Below are 21945 nucleotides of genomic sequence, written 5' to 3'. Positions count from 1 at the left end.
CAGGTTCTCACCCACCCATTTCATGAGCCTGTCAAGATCTGCCTGGATCGCCCACTTGTCCTCAGGTGCGGATACTTTACCCCAGAGTTTGGTGTCATCGGCAAACTTGGCCAGTCCGCTTCTGACACCAATGTCCACATCACTAATGAAGATGTTAAATAAAATAGGCCCTAGGACAGAGCCTTGAGGGATCCTGCTGGTCACAGTATTCAGGCTTTGTCAGCCTGTCTCACCAGAGAGCAGTATCTGAAAGGCACTGACTCCAACTGCTTTTTAGCTGCTACTGTTTTGCTAAGGAGTGTCTTTTACTTGCAAAGGATTGGATAGGATACAGCTTACACTGACAGTTTAGCTATACTTGCCTTACTTCAATACTAGTATTTTTATCCTTATATCATTTTTTTCCTATATCCATTCCTTTGAAATTTATTTATTTATTTATTTTTACCTGAAGAAAAATAAATCTGTGTTATGTCTGACAGTGTGATCTCTGGGCACTGTTCAGGAAAGCACAGCATAGATGAAATAAATTGCACACACACACACCTACATATAAACACAGTCAGACACCTTTTCCAGCACAGAAAAACATGAAGCATGCTGGAAAGGCCGGTGCCGCCAAGTCTGGGAGGGAAGCGAAAGGGAGCAGAGGGAGAGGTGTCAGTTCCCTGCTGCCCAAGCTGTGACAGCTTCTTTTCAACCAGCCATGAGGCCTCTGCTGGTACTGGGAACAAGGAGGTCACAGCAGTGCCTGCAGCTGCACCCCTTCTGACACCCAGCTGTGATTAATTAACCCCAGCATCAGCAGCACAGTCTCCTCTACCCCAGCTGCAGGTCCAGCATGAGCCTCCCACTCCCAGTCTTAGAGGAGCTCAATCTTGAAGTAGGAGACCTTGACTTAATAGCATAAGAAATTCTGGGGCAGGAGGGGGAAGCAGAGCTTGTGCTCCACACCCCTCAAAATTCCCCTAGAGCAGGGGTGGGCAATTATTTCGGGTGGAGGGCCGCTTACCAAGTTTTGACAAGCTGTCGGACTGCATGGGTAGCCCTCCCCCTTGACAGGTGACCCACCCACTGATTGCTATCTTGGGACTGGAAGTCTTACCCACTAACCGCTGCCCTTTGCCACCAGAAGTCCTTCTCCTTGGCCAGAAATAGTCCTTTCAGCAAGGGGTTTTGCCATCTTAGAAGCAGAAAAATACCAAATTTTATTCCAAAAAGTGAACATCTAAAACATTCATTAATTTGATTTTAAAAATATTTTTGTCCTGAATTACATGTTTGTGTAGTGTACACAGAGGTGATTGCACAGCAGCTTAGAATGACATCTTACTCTTGTGTGTTGTAAGGGGAGGATATAGATTTCTGGGGGACTGTGAGTCTGAGAGGGAGGGTGGATAGGTGTGAGGAGGTGGTAGTGAGGTGTGCGAATATGTGGGTGTGTGTAGATATGTGGGGCGTGGGTGTGGTATGGGGTTTGTGGGAGGAGGAGGGGGAGGGGGGCTGGGTGTGTGTATGTGGGTCTGTGTGTACGGCAGTGCAAGGGGGTATGGTTGTGGAACACATCCTATACATCCCCTCCTCTCTCTCTTACCACATGCATGCACACTCACTCACTGCTCTCTCTGTCTCTTCCCCCCTCCCTCGTGTGTGTGTGTGTGTGTGTGTGTGTGTGTGTGTATACACACACACACACACAGAGTCTCTCCCTCCCCCATTGCATGGATGGACAGACAAACGCACACCAGCCCCACTCCTGCTCCTGGCCCTGAGATACCAGTGCAGCCCCGCAGTGAGGCAATGCAGTCGTGTGCCAGAAAAGCTGTGGCAGGCACAGACTTCCGATTGGGGGGACTGGGGGTGGGGAGGGACAGGGCTGGGCTGGCCTTGCTGGTGAGTCCTCCTGGCTTCCCCTGAGTTCTACTGCCTCCGGTGATCTTTGACAGGCAGTGAGGAGCAGATTAATATTATTAACTATTATTAATATTAAACTATAATATTAATATAGTTTCTGGTTTCTGAACCATTTAATGCCCTGCTCTCTGAGCTGGAGGTGGCACTCATTGCATCACCAGCCAACAGGAGAAAAACATGTCCCTGCTGAGCTCCCGTGCCAGGATGAACTTGGAGGTATGGGCTGCAGCTATGGGGAAGGAGGAGCCCCTAGGTCCTGGGCATGGCCTAAAATTGCATCCTGCCAGGGTTGGGAGGCCTGGTGGGACTGCCAGTGGCACAGCAGGTCCCAAAAAATGTCAGGACCAAGGACCTCCTTGGTGAAAAGCAGGTAGGAGGCACCTTAACTGCCAGCTACCAGATGCATGCACAATCCTGACTGGAGAAAGCCCAGACCCCTAAGATCTTTGAGAGGCCTGAGGCTTGCTGGTTGCAGTGTAGTTGTGAGGCTCCAGGTAAGCTCAGCTTACCTGCCTGAGATACCATCTGTGAGGCACAGGCCACAGTGTAGGGAAGATACAGAGTTGTGGAATCGCGCATTAGGCAGACAGAGTTCTTTTGGTCGATCCAATATCTTTCAGTACACCAAGTGAATAGTTGGAGAAATATATCTTAGCAAGCTTTCAGGTTGAAAAACCCTTTGTCAGGCTAAGGAAGTATCTGCAGTTGGTATGCATGCCTTTCCTGGAAGGAAGGAATAGTAAGGAAGTCAGAGGCTGGCATGCAATGTAGGCAAGAAAGCTAGCCAGTGAAAATTTAAATGGAGGTATTGTTGGGGGGTGGAGAGGGAAGCACAGGGAAAAGTGGAGAGGTACTGGGTCCTGCCACCAGCTTCCCCTGGGTCGTACTGCCCTGAAAGCTTGCTAAGATATATTGCCTGTCCTACTGCCCTGGCTCCTGTCATCTTTGACAGGCAGCCAGGACCAAATAAATATTAATTTTCTAAATTTTTTAGGGGCCCCACAGGCTAGATCCAGCCCCCGGGCTGTATTTGCCCACCCCTGACTTACAAGGTTTAGTGGGGTCCCTTAGGACCATGACTGAGCTGAAGCTTGAGGGCAGCTTCCCTATCTGTTATCTTTTCCAACAAAACGTGGCAGCAGGTGAGAAGAGAAGGCACTTGCATGGTCACTGGGCCCTAGGGGTATCATGGCCATCTCTAGGGACCTTACTCCATGACCTAGTGCAGTTTCCCAGAAACCCCTGCATCTTGAAACCTGTCAGGATTCATGCCTTCAGAAGGAGCTACCATTCCTGCAATTTTCATCAGAATCAGGCAAAAAAATGACAAAGTTATAGGCATTTTAGGCATTGGCATTTTAGCCACTTCCCATGATAGCCTATGGCCAAAACAGCGCCAAAACTCCAAACAAAACAACAATTCAGAATGTTGAAATGAATTGCTGTTGTATCGAAATGCTGAATCCGAAATAGATGAAACGCAGGCATTTCGCACAGCTCTACTGTCTCCTACCCCGTCAGGCAAGGTCAATGATTGCTGTTGAGTATCCCTCAAGAGTGTAACGACTGTTGGTGTTCAGCATGCTTTTCTTATTTGTAACTCTTTATATTTGTTGTATAACATGAATAACCCTGAATGCTTGAAATGGAAGGAGTTGCTGCCTGCAAGTCCACTTTTGCCCTAACTACAGTTAGTCCAAGCCCAGGAGAGCATATAAGGGAATACCTAAATGAGGTTTTTGAGAAACTGAGTTTTATTTTGGCTCTGCAGTCGACTCCCTTTTGGCAAGTCACTTCACTGCTCTATGCTGCCTCCTCTCAACTCTAATAGTCAATAGTCTAATGATATTTTTTCAGTTCACTAGGGTGTCTTGAGGCTTATTTAATGTGTGGAATGTTTTGCTCTTAGACTCAAAAAGAGTAATATGTTAATACATCATTAAAAGACAAAAACTGTGACCAGTTTTATTTCATGAGTAAACCAAAAGCCTTTGCCATAAAAATGCTCTTTAGCATGATCTTTCCTGTGTATCACCTGTCTAGAGACAGTTGCTAAGGAGGCCTTTTGATATCACCAGATTGATTTTTAACTGCTCCTGGACCACATTATGCATGGTGAGATCTTTGACTTCTTTTTGTGCAATGGGTCATCATCAGCAGTCTGACCTCTAACAGGGTCACCTGTTAAACTGGCAACTTCCCTAGCAGTACCAGGAATGCGTAGCACCAGGATTAGAAATGGTTTCTTATTGAACCTTTTTAATAGAAATGGATTTCTGATTCAACAGTAGATTTTTGGAAAAACACGTTTTCATTAAGTCTCTCAATGTTAGGACTGTCAGTAAATTGAACGAAAACTTTTTAATATGAAGTTTTAACATTTGCTTTTGTCGACTTTTAATAGAAAGAAAAACAATTTCCTAACCAGCTCTGTGGGGAGTAGGTTCAAGCCATAAGATCAGATCTGTTGCTGTAAATTGCCATAGTACAATGACTAGTACCAGCTCAGCAGTTGTCCTTTAGACTTTGTCCAGCTATTATTTCCTCCTAATATTACTATAATACCCTGGACACGGCTTCTTTATTCTGAAGTTACTATTCCACCTTAAGTGGAAGTCTGCAGAGGCTTTACAAACAGATTGATGGTTGCCTGTTTTTTCTGTAGCTTTCTGCATGTATTGCTGCGTCCTCTTGGGAAATATTTTATTTTCTCCAGTAACACACAGTGAATGCAGCAGTTGTGTTGCTATCAGCATCGCCAAAGAACACCAAGCATCATTTTTTTTTTTTTTTCTGCCTCTTCCAAAATCGAAAAAGACTGGGCACCATTTCTTCTTATGCTGTTTAACACTTTCTTCTGGCCTGCATTTTTACCATTTATGGCCTGTATAATAACCCATTTGCCACCTCACTTGTGTGAGAAAATTTCAGTATGCTTGGAAACCTGTCTTCTGCTTTTTAAAAAAAAAAAAGACCAAAGAGACAGCAATTAGGTCAGTTCTTAATTATAAAGGCCTTTCCTTGGGTTAAGGGAATGGATCCAGGCTAGAAGAGGAGTGCATGCTCATTACTATTGTTGTGTTTCAGAGACACCAGAAAACCTACAGTCTCGCTTTCTGCAGTTGGTAAGTACCATTCATGTTACAGGCATAACACTTACCTGCAGTTTCTTATTCACTTGCTACTCTACTCCTGTAGCAGTCTGTCTGTTTATTGGGCAGAGTTACTTAGATGGCTCTTTCCAGAGAAAGCTGTTTAATGCAGACATAAAGTATGTAAAATATGAAAATAAGAGGTCTCAGATAACATCCTACCACTTGCCAGAGATAGATTAGTGATGGGGTGGGGCGGGGTAGGGGTATGGTGGACCATGAATACAGGAAAAGAAGCAGGAAAGGAGCAGTAGTAGTGGCTGGGCAAGAAGGCCCTGACTAACTGGTCTGCATTCACTTAGCAGGTGCCTGCTGAGCTAGAGGAAGGTCTGCAGGTGTTTACTGCTTTTATGCATTGGAGGAGTAGCTTGCCACTCACCCTTGACAGTATTGTTGGAGTGCTGCCAACTGACCAACCCTGCCTTCTTACTGAGAGGAGGATTGGCTATAATTATATGCAGTATCATGCTTTCCAGACACATATTAAACTTACTGGGAAACTGAAATGATGACATGCATGTATTTTTTCTGGGCCACAATTTCCTGTCTCTGGTATGATCTGTCAGTATCTCCTTCAGGAAGGGTATTCCTAGCTCTGTTAGTCTCCATCCACCATGCTTAATGTAACCTACTGTGTCTGTCTCGGAATGTTACTGCACATGTACAGTTCACAAATGATTGATACTGTAAACACATGTGAGCAAATTAAAAACATTATTTTGGGGTTACTGCTCCTTCTGCCATGTTAATTCCCGTGGCATGTATGTGTTCCCCTTCAAGTATCCCTTTCAAACTACATCCCTGCTGTGGCTTTATCCTCAGACCGTTAATCTTCTATAGTGGCGTGTACCTCTTGAACCAGAGTAGCATCCTGTGTTTACACCTCTGGTGCTGGAGCGTAGAGATATTGAAGAGTTGTTTTCTAGTATGTTTCAAAGGGGCTTCACGATGATCAAAGAAAGGAGAAAAGGATCTGATACGGTTCTGTGCAGTTTTTCTAAGCATCTGAAACTTTCACAACTGAACACATTTTTTCAGTTGCATAGATTTTTTTTTTTCCTTAACTGGTAGTACCCCTTCTTTGTAAGATCCCAATCTCTCAATGGATAAAGGGAAAAGAGGGGACCCACAAGAAAAGGTCTCCTCAGTCTAGTTTTCACCATGTTTGACCCTATTTATGCTTCTTCTAGGGTTTGTAGGGAGCAAACCGTTTTCACTAAGGCTGTCCATTAATTTCTGACACATGTGATTAACATGTTAATTGTACACATGGCTTTGGAGCCCACACACGGACTCTGCTCTGCTGCCATCACTGCCACCTACAGCAGGGCAGCAGTGGCAATGCAGAGGAGCTGCAGGGCAACCAGTGCACATGGGCTCCAGGTGGCTGCAGCAAGGGAGAGGGGCATGTGCATGCACAGAAAAACAAACACGAGCAGCCACAGGCAACATGCAACCAGAAAGACAACCTGCTGGTGTGTAGAGCAGCACCCTGCAGGTAAGTCTGTGGAAGGAAGGGGGAGGGGCAGATTGAAGCCCCCATAGTGATGGAAGGAGTGGGGCAAGGGCTGGGGTGAATGGGCCTCAGGGCTGGGGTGGGTTGTGAAAATGGAGGCTCATCCATGGGTGTGGTGGGGGGCACTCTCTGCTGCTGCACCTACCCCTGGGGGAGGCAAGGGGAGTACATACCCCCTATGGATTTCTGCTCAGGGCGGAGGTATGCCGCCCATTGCAGTCTGGGACTCTACACCCTGCTGCCTTTGCCCTGGGAGCTGTGCTGCCTGCACCACACATCCCCTGCCTGCCCAGTTGCAGGAGGCACAACACACAGGTGTTATGCAACTCTCGGGCAAAGGCAGCAAGGCGCAGAGCCCCAGCCCACAGTTATCAGCCTGCTTTTGCTTTACCCACAAATCCAGGAGGCACGTGCCCTTCATGCCTTCACTAGGGGGTGCATGCAGTGGCAGGGAGCTGTACCCGCCCCTGTCCCATTCCCTCCCTGACTGGGGGCCTCAATCTGCCCTCTGCCCCTTCCCTTCCCCATGCCCCTTCCCTCCACAGACTTACCTGCTGGGCACTGTGTGTGTGTGTGTGTGTGTGTGTGTGTGTGTGTGTGTGTGTGGTGTCTGTGGGTGCATTTATCCCTCATTCCTGACCCATAGTACTCTGCATCCTGCCAGGGTGTGTATGGACCCCTCCACACCAAGCTCCAGACCCTGCCCACACACACCCAGAGCCCCCCACACCTTCACAAATTTCCTACACATGCATGCATGCGTGCACACACTACACACCCACCCGATCCATAAAAAGTGTCTGCATAATTTTGAGTTCTTAGCTGTGTGATTTAAAGTTGTGACCAAGTGCAACTAATTTCTTTAATCGCACAACTAATTGCGATCACATTTTTAAATCATTTGATAGCCCTAGTTTTCACCCTTCAAGCAAGGAGTTTATAAGGTGGTGCTAGATCACCAGCATTGTCTCGTGCAGCAGCTTGCTTTCTACAGCTGACACATCCTCTGTGTCCTTTCTATAGCTGTGAACGTCTGCTGCACAGCAGGTTTTGTGATCAACACGAAGAAAGACAGTGTAATAAGATGCATCTGGTATTCCAGTCCGTTTTCAAAATGTCATCTCCATTCTCCCTTAATCTGTCAGTTTGAGGCCTAGGAGCTCAAGTCATTGCTTGAGCCTTTTATCCCAGTCAAACCCTAAGCCAGAGTCAAGGGTACTCCAGTGCATTTCCTAGCAATGCAGTCTTTCAGAATCAAGAAGTTAATCAGTAAAGCCAGAACTTAAATCCATGTCAACCCCAGCTCACACTCTTTTCCCTAAACATGTTTGGACTCCCCAGAACCCCATCTCCACAAGCAACTCCTATTCTGTTCCACCGAAGAAGTGTCTGCATTGCACGCATCCAGTTCATTGGTTACAATTCAGATGTTCAGCATTCACCCCAGCCATAAGAAGACCAATTATATGATTCTTAACAATCAGTAATGAAGTTCAGTCTCTAGGGTATGCTACCAGTACATGACAGAGTGTGGGAATTAGGTTAATCTCGATGTACCAAGCTGAGAGAGAGTTGAAGTTGACAGATGCAGAAGCTGCAATTCTGGGATAGACAGTAGCTTCCTCTACTGAGCTGATAGATTTGAGCATTTCCATCAGCAGGTTTGACTAGTGGCTGGAAGTTAAAACTCAATGTCACAGCTAAATCTCCTCCCCCTTCTTCTCCCCCACCCCAACATAGCAATGTTTTAACTTAGTTTGCTCCCTGCTCATGCAATGCCTCACCATTGTCATTTTTCATGCTGTCTTCTGTGATGCATCTCCTGTCAGTTGTATTTTCTGTGCCAACACAAAACATCACAAATAATCTGAGATGCTGCACTACTGCCATGCATTTGGTGGCAGCCTTCTGTCTTGTAGAAGCTAACTGGGCAACAAATAGCTTAAAAGTTGTCTGACCCCTTTTATGTTTTGCTTCTGCTGCAGCTGGAGCTTCCCAGGTCAAATGGAACAAGAAAAATGCAAACTGTTTAGCAACCAGCCATGATGGAGATGTTCGTATATGGGACAAACGGGTGAGTTAATTTTCCTCCTTTGATCTCTGTGTATTCCTGCTTCTAGGATCAAGGCATGTCTTTGGGCACAGATAAGTAAGCCACATCTCTTCTCCTTCCTGCTTTGTCTCCCATAACTGTTAATGGTCAGTTGTAAGGTAGATGCAATGCTAGTGACAGTCCAGGAGGTGGAAGTCTGAGAGAAAAATGTGTAATTGCTTTTAGGAAGAGGGAAAACCATACTCTTTAGTAGTTGCTTATGGTTTTGTGATGGATGCCACTAGTGTCATATATAAAATGCCTCTATTCCTTGTGAAGTGAGGTTTGAATACATATTTTAACCACTTCATTGAATCATAGAAAAGCAGGGCAGGAAGGGTATTCAGGAGGTCAGCTGGATGAGTGTCCATCTGACCTGCTCTTCAACTTTGTGATCAACTCTCTTCTACAAATATCAGCACAATGCTCAAAACATCAAAACCACTGTAGCTTGCCCCAGGTAAAGCAGGGGGACAAGGACACTAACTATCTTGCCACTGCAAGAAAAGGAAGTAGCTCTTAGATATGCTCAGTAGATTCAGAGAAGAGGATCATGCCTCCTGCTACAGAAAACAAAACATACCATGCAAATCTGACTGTGGGGTAAAATTCCCTCCTGATCCCAAGTGCAGCCATCAGTCATAACATGTGTAGTGGAGCAAGTTCCTTTAGCCAAGAACTTTAGGGGTTTTTAGTCTTGGCATAACCCACTTAAAATCTCCAGGCTTGTTCTGAGGACCATGCAGGGTGGGGGAAGGAATCCCCGATACTCTTAGCAACAGGCAGGGAAAAAATCCTTCCTGGCTCCATATAACAACTGACAAAGACCAGAAGTAAGAGATAGCCAAATATTGACCACTGCACTGGGGACAGCAGAATATTGACCACTGCACTGGGGACAGCAGAAACCATTCCACACATCTCATGCCCTGACAGGATGACAAAGGGAGAGTTCTGGCTCTCCAGTCTCTTCTGGAGTAAGTTTTACAGCTCATTTAATCTTTCATGTCCAAACCTGTTTGGGAACTCTACTTCATTTTCCTGCTGTTGAGCATGGTCCCCTCTAATTTTAACAATTTCTCAATAACCCTTTTTTCTCATGCCTGCCCATTTATTGCTGCTTAACATTCCTCTAGCTCAGGATGTCTAAAGAGTTAAAAGTGAAGAGCACTCCCTCCTCTATAGTCAAAATCAGGCCAGATTCCTTATTCCTAAGAACAAATATGTTGAAAAGAAAATATATTCTTCCTCTTCTTGCAGAAACCCAACACTGCAGTTGAGTACTTGGCAGCACATCTTTATAAAATCCATGGCCTAGATTGGCATCCAGACAATGAGTATACCCTGGCTACCTCTAGCCAGGACAACTCTGTCAGGGTAAGTATGTGATGTTGAGTTTCCAGGCTTCCTGCTTTGAAAGGCTGTTACAGTAGGTTTAACAGTGATGTTCAGAAAGTCTGATGCACCTTCTGCAGAAGTGACAGGCAGTCTTTTCATTGACACACATAAGAACTGGAGCAGGGCTTAAGAGCATTACCTGTAATGGTGAGCCTTCTGCCAGTCTGCATGCATGTTGTCTGTGAAGGCGTGTCTACACTACAAATTAAGGTGTGATTGTAGTGAAGGGAAACATGCCTGTGCTAGCTATATTCTAACTAGCACAGCTGACAAAAGCAAAGAAAGTATGGCACCTCAAGCTTCAGGTTGGACTGGCAGCTCAAACATATAATCATGTTCCCCTGTGAATCTATTTGAATTGCTGGTTTGTCCATGCTGCCCTGTTTTATTGCCATTCTTGCTTCTGATAGCTAAATTAAAACTTAACACCTGTATGCCAACCCATGTTACAATTGCACCTCCATCTTTCTGCACATGCATACTTTGAGTAGCTTTTTGGGTCTAAAAATGCTGTCAAATGCTGACAGCCTGATATCCCACCTTTTGGGACAAGCTCTTAATTTTATGGTGTTTATAACTATCCTGTGGGGCATCCTAGAGTTTGTCTGGGGTGGGAGTGAGCTGCATGGAAAAAAAGCCTAGAGTATAAAGCTGACTTGGCTTGCCTTTTGCTTTGTTGAAGTTCTGGGATTACCGTCAGCCTCGGAAATACCTCAATATCCTCTCCTGCCAGGTTCCAGTCTGGAAGGCAAGATACACGGTAAATATGAAATACCAGTCTTCTTGGCTAACAGTGTGTGAGAAGGGAATGTAAAAAGAATCCTAACTGAAAGGACTGTCATTTGGAACCATTCTCACTGCCTTTGCTGCTGGATATTACTTATGTAACTTTAAAACATGACCTACAGCACAAAGTATTAGGATTTGGAAAGAGTTTTTGGTGACAAAAAGGCTCTGGGGTAGTGGTGACTAATAAAGTCAAGCTTCAAGTCTTCTGTGCAGTCCCCCAGCAAAACTCCACAGATGGACCTTTTTTTTGGAATCTAAAAGCTAAAGAACATTTTGCAGCCTTATCTGCTCCATACTTTTGCTCTGCTGCGTCTGTCACTTATGCCACACAGGAAAATGACATAGCTAAAAATGTGTTCTCTTTTTACTTTTAAGGTGCTTTTGCTTGAAATTGCAAAATTTGTTCCTTAGCTCTGTCATTGGGCTGTACCCACTATCTTGCTCTTATATTAGAAGATGAGGCATTTAGTACCACTCCCACTTCGATGTTCGCTCCACATTTGTCTACCTATGTATGGCATGTATGTTCATGAGAGTTGGATTTCAATGCTTCTTTGCAGCATTGGAGTTCTGAACAGCTGTTGGTTTCCAAGACCCTTACAGTGATACTCGCCTGCTTTAAGCATAAACATGCCATCTGAGAAAATTGCCAAGGAATAGCTGGATTTCTGGATGAAGAATAAATGTAATACTCCTTTCTGTGTCATTTGTGGAAAGTGGGGTTAATAAAAATGGGAAGAAAAGCTGTGTTGAATGTCTTCCTTAAGCATAGTATGGCTCCTTGTGCATCAGCCACTTTTGATTTATACGTATAGTTGATCCTTTTGACAACCTCACATTTTTAGGATTTGATCCTGTGTAGTCCTGAGCTCTCACGATCTCATTTGAAGTCAGTATGTGGCAAACTTGGACTCTGGTGTCAGCATGAAAGGGAAAGGGTCAGAGAGTACAATTAAGGCAGTATGTGACAGTGAAACCTTACGCTAACCATTGCTTGCAGTTAAATGTGTTTGTTTTTCAGCCTTTCAGCAATGGGCTGGTGACAGTGATGGTTCCCCAACTCCGGCGGGAAAACAGCCTCCTCCTCTGGAATGTTTCTGACCTGAACACACCAGTCCACACTTTTGTGGGACATGATGATGTAGTTCTGGAGTTTCAGTGGCGGAAACAGAAGGAAGGTGAGAGCAAGACCTCTAAGTGCTCTGCCCCCTATCCTGTATTTATGGAGCTGTCATTTATGTGCAATGACTACTGAAGTGTGCCTCATCACTGCACAGTGCTAAGACATGGCTGTTAGACCATTGCACCTATTTGAACTAGATCCAAATGCACTAGGCAGAAATCAAGGTGACTGTTCTGTCTGTGGCCTGCCACTTACTTCTCTGTGCCTTAGTTTCGCTTTCAGGAAAATTGGGATATTGGTACCGACCTCCTTTTGATATCTACAAAAATGTATTTTTATATATGCATATTCATTTCACCTTACTCAGTCTGTATGAATTGTGCTGATCTAACTAGAGCAGTTTAAAATTACAACTTTCATTAAACTGGGGCAATTAAACTGCTTTAGTTATCAGTGTCAGAAGGTTTAAACCAATGTGTGTCCTTAGACAACTGCAGAACAGGTGATGTAAAACCCCCACCTTCTTTACCTCACAGTATCTCTTGTTTATGTGTCCACATCTTAACCCTATAGGCAAAATCTAAACCAATTACAAAGCAATTTTAAAGCTATTTAAGATTATCTAGACACTGTTACACTGTGTAACTAACTAAATCAGTTTTTACGTCAGTTAGGCAAACTTGGAGATACCTTTTATTTAGAGAAGCTCTTATTATGTTCATGTGTTAGACATCTATAACATTCCAGCTTGAAGGTACAGTGTTACCATCCAGGTCCTCCAGGGATTGCCAAAGTTGTTTCAAGAGTTTGGGGTGGAGGGGGTGGGAATGAAAAATTGAGACCTGATATTTATTCCTAATGTCACAGAAAGCTAAACCTTTTTTCTACATGAAGGAGATGCAATTGTCTAAAAAAAATTTCTATGTTGCTGTTCACCTTTGAAGCTGTTCATTTCATTTTCAGATACATGATGAGTGTCCGTTTGAAAACAAATGCCTCATAGGAAAATGTGTTCATTTCCCATTTGAAAACTTTATTTGCTCTTCATTTTTCACCTGAAAATCTAACCCCTGTTGTACAAATAGGGGAACTGAATTGCAGAGAAGGATAACAACTTAATTTGTCTTTGATAGCCCAACAAGTCAATGGCAAAAATGGAAATAAAACATGTAAATCCTGACTCTCAATTCAGCCCTCTGCTTGATTTAATCCACTTGTACAGTACACAGGGTTAAGGAGGTAAATCCATTTTCAGTGAGTTTTAGAAATTTATTTTCTCTCTTTTAGGCTCCAAAGACTACCAGCTAGTCACATGGTCTCGTGACCAGACCCTGAGGATGTGGCGGGTGGATTCCCAGCTGCAGAGGGTATGTAGGTCATCTGGTGCTGGTTGCAGAGATTTTTCTGTAGCGCTAAATAAAGTGCTAAAAATCTATGGTTTGGCCCTGGGTGCAGGCACCAGAGCATTGCTAAGATCTGCACAATGTGGCTTTTGCATGTAGGTGCCCACCAGGCTAATTTTATGCTCTGTACAGAAATAAGTTGCTTCACTCAGATTTCTTTTTCCTTGTATACTCTGGGCTGCCTTCATATGATGCCTAGCATGTAGCGTATGTTGTGCTTGCTCTTTTCAGCTGTGTGCTAATGATATCCTGGATGGAGTTGATGAGCTCATAGATGGGATTTCTCTTCTGCCAGAACCCGACAAGACTCTCCATAACCAGGATTCTGAACCACAGCATAACTCTGGGCATGGGGATGAGGAAGGTGAGACAAGTTGAGTCCTGTAGCAAGAAGTTGTGTGCTATTTAGGGTTTCCTAGGCCAAAACCAGCTTTTAAACTCCACTTGGAAAACAATGGACAGCAAGTCATGCTTTGGAAAGAATTGGATCTGTTTGAAAGTGCTTTTGAACCACACTCCAAGACTGTGCAGCAACCTGTAGTTGATAATTCTTTCCTACTGAAAATTCCTGTATGCTTGGTGAGCATTCCTGCCCTGCTTCTTCCAGAGCTAAGACTTGGTCCAGGCCCTGGAGATTTGAGTGTTACCTGTAAGTCCTATTGTTCAGGTATGTCCCTATCATCCTGGCTGCCTGCTAGCACCTTGCATGCCAGGAGACTGACATTCACTCAGACGTGTTTTTGCAGCCTGTGACAGCTTGTTTTCTCTCTCTCTCTCTCTTTCCTGCCAGCCTTAAAGGAAGACTTCCAGAACAAACTTCTGGCAGGAAAGAAATCAGACCAGCCGGGTCTGCCACAAACACTGCAACAAGAGTTTTCCCTGATTAACGTGCAAATCCGAAATGTCAATGTGGAGGTACTGAGGCCATTTGCTCTCAATGGTTCCTATATTGGACTATGGATGCAGGAGGTTCCCTGAGCCAGATAGTAGGAAGACAGGGTATAATCCCAGACCACGGGTACTGAGGAATAAGGCTGATTAGGTAGAATCAACACAGTAAGGATTTAAAATCCTGGATGCACTCTGCCCTGTAGCTGTTTTTCTGGTAGAATGGAAAAATTTGGCAGGAAAAAAGATAGGTGCTGTAAAAAGATTCTTGGTGTTGACACTCAGCAGTGGATCGAAGGCTTGGATTCCAGGCCAGGGACAAGCTTCAGGAACTAAACAGACTGAGGGATTGATTCTGAATGTCTTATGCCCATCTCCTGACTGGCAGTACTGAAAGTGGCCACAGAAAATGGGAACCCCAGATTCTTTTCCCATACCAAGCCAGCAGAGAACTGCCAGCCCATGAGCCCAGTGAGCCATGACCATTCCTTATAGCAGTACAGGCAGCCCTCACTTAGCACTCTTAATTGGTTCCTGAAAAACTGAGGGTTAAATGAAATGAGCATTAAGCAAAATCAAAAGTATTTGGTGACCTAAGATGGCGACCGCAGTTGTTTTTAATGACCCGAGACGGCAACTGTGAGTGTTATAACGAAACTTGCTGGGCGCTAAGTGAAATCAGGCATAAATTTTAAATGTGTGTTATAGTGAAACAGCGCTAAATGAAACAGCATTAAGCAGGGGTTGCCTGTATTCTTCAACCTCATTAGACTCAAGGCACTCCTCAGATAATACCAGCTCTTAGTTTTCATTCATTTTTTACTATGGAAGAAAAATTAAGCATTTTTTCTGTTGTAAAGAGTTTATAAAGACTGTTCCAGAAGGTTTTTTGACACTGTGGATTCCTATTTGAAGTCTCTCAATTTATCTTGTGAATTGGGTGTTTGCAGACATAATGCCAATATTATACAGCACTGTAGCACCCTTAAAAGAACCCATCACAGGTTGCCACGGTACCCTAGTTGAGAATCGCTGCTTATAGTCTGGTAGTATCTAAAGAAATCTACTGAGATCAGGGCTCATGGTGCTACGCATGATATACACACCTTATGAGATCTATCCCAAAGGCTTATAGGCTTAGAGACCAGACAAATGGCGAGAAGGGAAATTTGAAGCACAAAGTAGCATGTTCCAGGTCACATAGCAAGTCAGTGGTAGCATTAAGACTAGAACCTGGATTTCATGAGTTCCAGACTAGTTTGCCTTGTCCATTAGCTTGGGGACTAGGTCATAGAAACATAGAATCATAGAAAATTAGGGTTGGAAGGGACCTTGGGAGGTCATCTAGTCCAGCCCCCTGCTCAAAGCAGGACCATCCCCAACTAGATCATCCCAGCCAAAGCTTTGTCTAACTGGGTTTTAAAAACCTCCAAGGATAGAGATTCCGCCTCCTCTGGGTAACCAGTTTGTGTGTTTTACTACCCTACTAGTGAGAAAATTCTGCCTGATATCTAACCTAAACTTCCCTTGCTGCAACTTGAGACCATTGCTCCCCATTAAGCCATCTGCTCCCGCTGAGAACAGTCTTGCTCCATCCTCTTTTGAACCCCCCTTCAGGTAGTTGAATGCTGCTATTAAAACCCACCTTAGTCTCTTCTCTAAACTAAATAAGTCCAGTTCCCTCTGGCTGTTCTCATAAGTCATGTGCCCCAGCCTCCTCACCATTTTTGTTGCCCTCTGCTGGACTGTCTCCAGTTTGTCCACATTCTTTCTGTAGTGGGGGCCCAAAACTGGACACAATACTCCAGATGTAGCCTCACCAGTGCTGAATAAAAGGCAATAATTTCCTTTGACCTACTGGTAACATGCCTACCAATGCAGTCCAGTATGCCATTGGCCTTGGCAACTAGGGCACACTATTTGCTCGTATTTAGTTTGTGCACTGTAACCCCCAGGCCCTTTTCTGCAAAGCTGTGGCCCAGCTAGTCAGCCCCTAGCATGGGACTGTTCCATCCTATGTGCAGGACTTCGTACTTGTCCTTCTTGAATCTCATGAGATTTTCTTTTGGCCCAATCCTCCAATTTTTCTAGGTCACTCTGAATCCTAGCCCTACTCTCCACATCTGCTACTCCCCACAGCTTGGTGTCATTTGCAGACTTTCTGAGGGTGCACTCTGTACCATCTTCCAGGTCATTGGTGAAGACATTAAACAAAATTGGCCCCAGGAGCAACCCCTGGGCACTCCATGTGATACCGGCTGCCAACTAGAGATTGAGCCATTGATTACTACTCTCTGAGTCCAGTGCTTCAACCAGATTCCTGTCCACCTTACAGTCCATTCATCCAGCCCATTCCTTAGCTTGCCTGTGAGAATGTTGTGAGAGACTCTATCAAAAGCCTTGCTAAAACCAAGGTACACTACTACATCCACTGGTCTCCCCACATCCACATAGCCAGTCACCTTGTCATACACAATCAAGTTGGCTATACCCTGTACAGGAGGGATCAAGTGGACAAAAGGGGTGGGAGCATAGCTCTCTATGTCAGGGAAAGCTACGTGTCCCTGCAAGCTGACATTGGCACCCAGAGTAGATGACTAGAGACCCTCTGGGTTAAAATCGGTGGGGAACACGGCACAGGGGATACTATGGTGGGGATCTACTACAGACCCCCTACCCAGAGTCAAGATCTCAACCAGGAGTTCACCAGGCAATTGGCTGAGGCTGCACAATCCCGGTGTGTGGTTGTCATGGGAGACTGTAACTACCCAGATATCTCATGGGAGGAGCACTTGGCCAAATCCGAGAGGTCACAAAGCTTTCTTACGTGTGGATGATCCCTATCTGACGCAGGAAGTCTACAGGCCAACAAGACGTAAAGCACTGCTCAACCTTGTACTGGCAACCAGGGATGACCTAACTGGCAACCTAGCAATCGAAGGGAAGCTGGGTGATAGTGATTGTGAACTGATCACCTTCACCATCTGCCGTAAAGCTGGCAAGTCAGTCAGTAATACAGAAGTCCTCAAGATCGAACGGTCACAAATTCCACTGCGACTGTTTCAGGCTGGACACAAGGAAGAACTTCTTCATTGTCCGAGCCCCCAAGGTTTGGAACAGACTGCTGCCGGAGGTGGTTCAAGCACCCACTTTGAATGACTTCAAGACACATTTGAATGCTTATCTTGCTGGGATCCTATGATCCCTGCTGACTTCCTGCCCCTGGGGTGGGCAGCTGGACTCGATGATCCTCCGGGGTCCCTTCCAGTGCAAATGTCTATGAAATGGTCAGGCTTGACTTGCCCCTGGTGAATCCATGCTGACTGTTCCTAATCACCCTTTTTTCCTCCAAGTGCTCAGAAATGGATTCCTTGGATCCATTCCTTGCATCTTCTCTGTGATTTTTCTGGGGACTGAGGTGAGGTTGACTGGTCTGTAGCTCCCTGGGTCCTCCTTCTTCCCTCTCTTAAAATGGACACCATGTTTGCCCTTTTTCCAATCATCTGGGACTTCTGTTTGCCATGAATTTTCAAAGATTGATGGCCAATGGCTCTGCAGTCGTATCAGCCAACTACCTCAGCACTCTTGGGTGCGTACCATCCGGCCCAATGGACTTGTATATGTCCAGCTTCTCTAAATAGTCCTTAACCTGTTCTTTTGCCACTGTTGGCTGCTCACCTTCTCCCCAAACTGTGCTGCCCAGTGCAGTAGTCTGGGAGCTCACCTTGCCTGTGAAGACTGACGTGAAATAGGCATTGAGTACTTCAGCCTTTTCTGCATCCTCTGTTACAAGGTTGCCTCCCCCATTCAGTAACGGACCCACACTTTCCCACTCTTGCTACCGACATACTTGTAGAAACCCTTCTTGTTACCCTTCGCATCCCTTGTTAACTGCAACTCCAATTGCACTTTGGCCTTCCTGACTTCATCCCTGCATGCCCGAGCAATGCGCTTATACTCCTTCCTAGTTGCTTGTCCAACTTTCCACTTCTTATAAGCTTCTTTTTGTGATTAATTTATTGATGAGTTCCCTGCTAAGCTAAGCTGGTCTGCTGCCATACTTGCTAGTCTTTCTGCACGTCAGGATGGTTTGTTCCTGCACTCTCAGTAAGATTTCTTTAAATTGCAGCCAGCTCTCCTGGACTCCTCTCCCCCTCAGACTGGCTTCCCAAGGGATCCTGCCCATGAGTTTCCTAAGCAAGTCAGTCTGCTTTTCTAAAGTCAAAGTCAAGGTCAAGGGTCAGTAGCGTCTTGAAGCATGGAAATGTTTAATAAGGCTTAGCTCTCAATAGAGGTCACTTTGAACTTGGCTCACACTACTGCAGCTGCAGTCCCTGCTATCCCATTGCCACCTCAGCCCAGTGGTGAGGAGAGGCAGTAGCAGCAGCACAAAGCCCCCTGCAGAAGGCCAAAATGCCACAAAAAGGCCCCCAGCTCCGTGGGTTGGATAAAATGGGTCTGCAGTGTGAATTCATCCTCTGGGCCATAGGTTGCCAGTCTCTGAACTAGGTGGTCAGATGGTGAATGCTGAATCGATTCTGTTTGTCTGAGGCTTCTGCTGTTTGTCTGTGTTTGCAGCTCCTGTATATAGAGCGGGGTTTGAATCTTATGCATGCAGAGAGACCATGCTCCTCGGAATTAATTTCAGCCATTGTATGTTTAAAGGTCCTTTACAGCCTAAATGAAAATCAGTTGTTTTTTTATCACAGATGGATGCAGGGAATCGTAGCTGCACAGTGTCTGTACACTGTGGCAGTCACATAGTCACGATGCTGGTGATGTTCCCTGTGCAGTATCCCAATAATGCTGCACCTTCCTTCCAGTTTGTCCAGCATACCAATATCACTCCTCCAATGAAAACAAAGCTGCTTAAGGTATGTGTATGCATGTATATGTGGTCTCTATACAAGTACTTCCTTGTGTCCAGACTGCTGCAGTGACATGTTTGACTTCTCAGGTCCATGACTGGGTCAATGACCGCTGCCTGCACTTAGACACTGTCACTCAAGAGTTGATGTACTCCAGAACTTGGCATGAGTTTCATTGGCACTGGTTAGGCCTCATCTAGAGCAGTGGTTTTCAACCTTTTTTGTACCAGGACCTATTTATAAAGATCAGTGGCTGGTCCTGACCCAGTAAATAGATAGATAGATAATCTGATTATCTAGATAGAGCCTAGATAATCACGTAGCTGGGGTCATTTGACCCCAGCATTCTTTCCTGCCCAGGGCAGAGGGTCGGACTTGACGACCTGCTCAGGGCCCTTCTGACCCTACCAGCTATACATACTGAGCCGCTGCTCTACCAGCCACCATGGCCCAGCCATCATTCCCCTCAGGCCACCCATTCTGCCTGTCGCCCCACCTCCTCTCCAGGCAGAGCCGTGACCTGAGGCAGGAGGAGATTAGGGCAACAATGCCAACCCCCCCACTTTGGGCCTCCCACAGTCCATTACTCCTTGCACTGTTGGCAGCATGGATGTAGTAAGGGTCCTGGCAGCAGCAGCAGTGAATCTTGCTACACTGCTCTGCCCTCCTGCACTGGATCCTGCCTGCTGGGCCATGGAGGCAGCTCCTGCCTGTGCTGATATTGCCAGGCTTCAGTCCCATGCTGGCTGCAGGCACACCAATCTGGAGGGGGCACATGCCTCCCCATGCTCACCAACACATCACCTGTACCTTCTGTGGCAGAATGCCATCTCTTTTTCTCCCCAAACTCTGCTATCAAGTAGGTGACCAATCTGACAGTTTGGTTACCATGGTCACTGAAGAGGACAGATACCCTGGGCCCCATCGATTTCAGGTAACCCTGAGTTGTAACCTGAGCTGGATACATTCCTGAGGGAGAGGGGAAACCTGCTCCCTTTGCCTACATCACTGGCCTCACACCTGGGTAGGGTCTTAAACTCCCTATTGTTCTAAGCAATGTCATCATGACTGGGAGGGGGTTAGAGACCATGCCAGTCTACCTGGCAACCAGTGATGCATTTCATATTGGTTGGCTGGCAGCCAACAGTTGCTGGCCTTCATTGGATCAGGTAAATGAGGTCATAAGGTCTATATAAGTGAAGGACTGCCCAGGAGGTGGGGCAGCAGCCGTGATGAGAACTCTCAGAGAAGCTGGACCACCTGAAACTCACTCTCTCTTGAAACTCATGGCCAATGAACTACTTGCCTCTAAAGGAAATCTCCACCTGCCTCTGGATGATACTTGTGAGTAAGCTACCTGAGATCTAACTAGATATAGCTTGCAGTAACACAGATGTGTAATCAAAGGCTACCAATCCACTGTTTGCTCTAAGGGATTTCTCTGATATTGCACTACCCCGTACACTATTCCAGACCTACTCCTTGTAACCAATAAAGTTCTCCTTTGTCCCTAGCGTGGGAGACTTATTGGGAGAGGGGCTAGATTATACCTTGGGGTCCCCTTGGTTCAGCTGGGTAAGGGAGACCCTTATTTGTGCTTCAGATTGAGGGAAGCACCCCAAGTTCTTGCAGTTGATCAAGTACCCTCAAGGACTACTGGGCCTGTGTTTCCCAGAGGGCACAGGGGCACAATCAATCCAGACCTTGGGTGGTGGCTACCTTACCCCCAGGCTTGCGGGTGTGCTCCAAGAAGGGGGTCAGCTGGATGTGAGGTGCCCCCGGGGAGGCACTCAGAGCCTGGAAGGTTGTCAAGTGTAGTGAGGCGGGTGGCTTAACACAGGAGCACCCCCTACTGGTCCCCATCACCCTTTTGTGTTGCCTATGCCCCATAGACTTACCTGCAGGGAGCTGTGGGAGCTGCTCTCCACACTGCCTGGCTGCCACTTGCATGTGTGTGCACACATACACATGGTACCCCCTGCTTGATTCTTTCTCCCACTCCCCCAGCCCCTTGCAGGCTCAAACTGCCAGCCTGCAAGGGGGACCTGCTGTTTCCCAAGGTTTTCTCCTTTCAAAATAAAAAATCCATGTTTTTCCATGGCAAATGGAGAATCCAGATCCCTGTTTATTAGTATGCACAGTATTAACATATAGTGAAGCACAAGCAGCATCTATTTTTTTCAAAATGCAAAATATGGTCCATTTTTAAGTGCGTTTTGTGACCCTTTCATATATTCTTATGGCCCACTTTTGGGTCACAACTCACGGGTTGAGAAATGCTGTTTTAGAATACTGTATGCAGTATTGGTCTCTGCTTTTTAAAAAAGGACATGGAGAAGTTAAGGTTTGCAGGCAGGTGGCAAATAATAAAGGGGTTGGAAGGTAGGCCATATGAGGGAAGGTTGAAAGAAATAGGCATGTCGAGCTTACAGAAAGGGTGATTTATGATGGTAGGCTTGTAATATCCCAAGGCGTGCCACAAAGAAGAGGGGAGAATGCTGTTACTGTGGAGAACAGGAAGTGAACCTATGGCATAAAGTTGTAGCAAAGTAGATTGGATATAAGGAAAAGCTTCACTGTTAAGAGTGAGGCAGTGAAATAGACTGTATAGGGAAGTTGTGGCCTCTCCATAGTTGGAGGTTTTCAAGAAGAGGTTGGATAGCATTGATCAGGAATGATTAGGAGTAGCTGTGCCTTGAGTGCTCTGTAAAAAGCAACAGTTGAAAGCCCAAGAGCCTTGCTCATCTCCCACACATCGCTGGGAGATAATGAGAAGAGCTCTGTAGCTTAGAGATGGATACT

At 45.7% G+C, this 21945-nt stretch overlaps 1 protein-coding gene across 1 annotated transcript in view; it reads left to right on the top strand.

The window, feature by feature from the left end:
* Positions 1–21945, top strand: part of WDR59 (WD repeat domain 59) — an 82705-nt gene that overhangs the window by 20639 nt on the left and 40121 nt on the right. The window contains exons 6-14 of the mRNA XM_090063664.1: positions 5002–5039; positions 8568–8656; positions 9935–10051; positions 10755–10832; positions 11883–12039; positions 13272–13351; positions 13619–13751; positions 14178–14302; positions 18985–19149. Coding sequence (XP_089919790.1) covers positions 5002–5039; positions 8568–8656; positions 9935–10051; positions 10755–10832; positions 11883–12039; positions 13272–13351; positions 13619–13751; positions 14178–14302; positions 18985–19149 — 982 coding nt within the window. The remainder of the gene's footprint in view (positions 1–5001; positions 5040–8567; positions 8657–9934; positions 10052–10754; positions 10833–11882; positions 12040–13271; positions 13352–13618; positions 13752–14177; positions 14303–18984; positions 19150–21945) is intronic.

Source organism: Crocodylus siamensis, chromosome 9 (genome assembly GCF_052110815.1).
Source record: "Crocodylus siamensis isolate JL-2025a chromosome 9, ASM5211081v1, whole genome shotgun sequence".
Classification (NCBI taxonomy): domain Eukaryota; kingdom Metazoa; phylum Chordata; order Crocodylia; family Crocodylidae; genus Crocodylus; species Crocodylus siamensis.
This window is presented reverse-complemented; position numbering and strand designations above follow the sequence as displayed.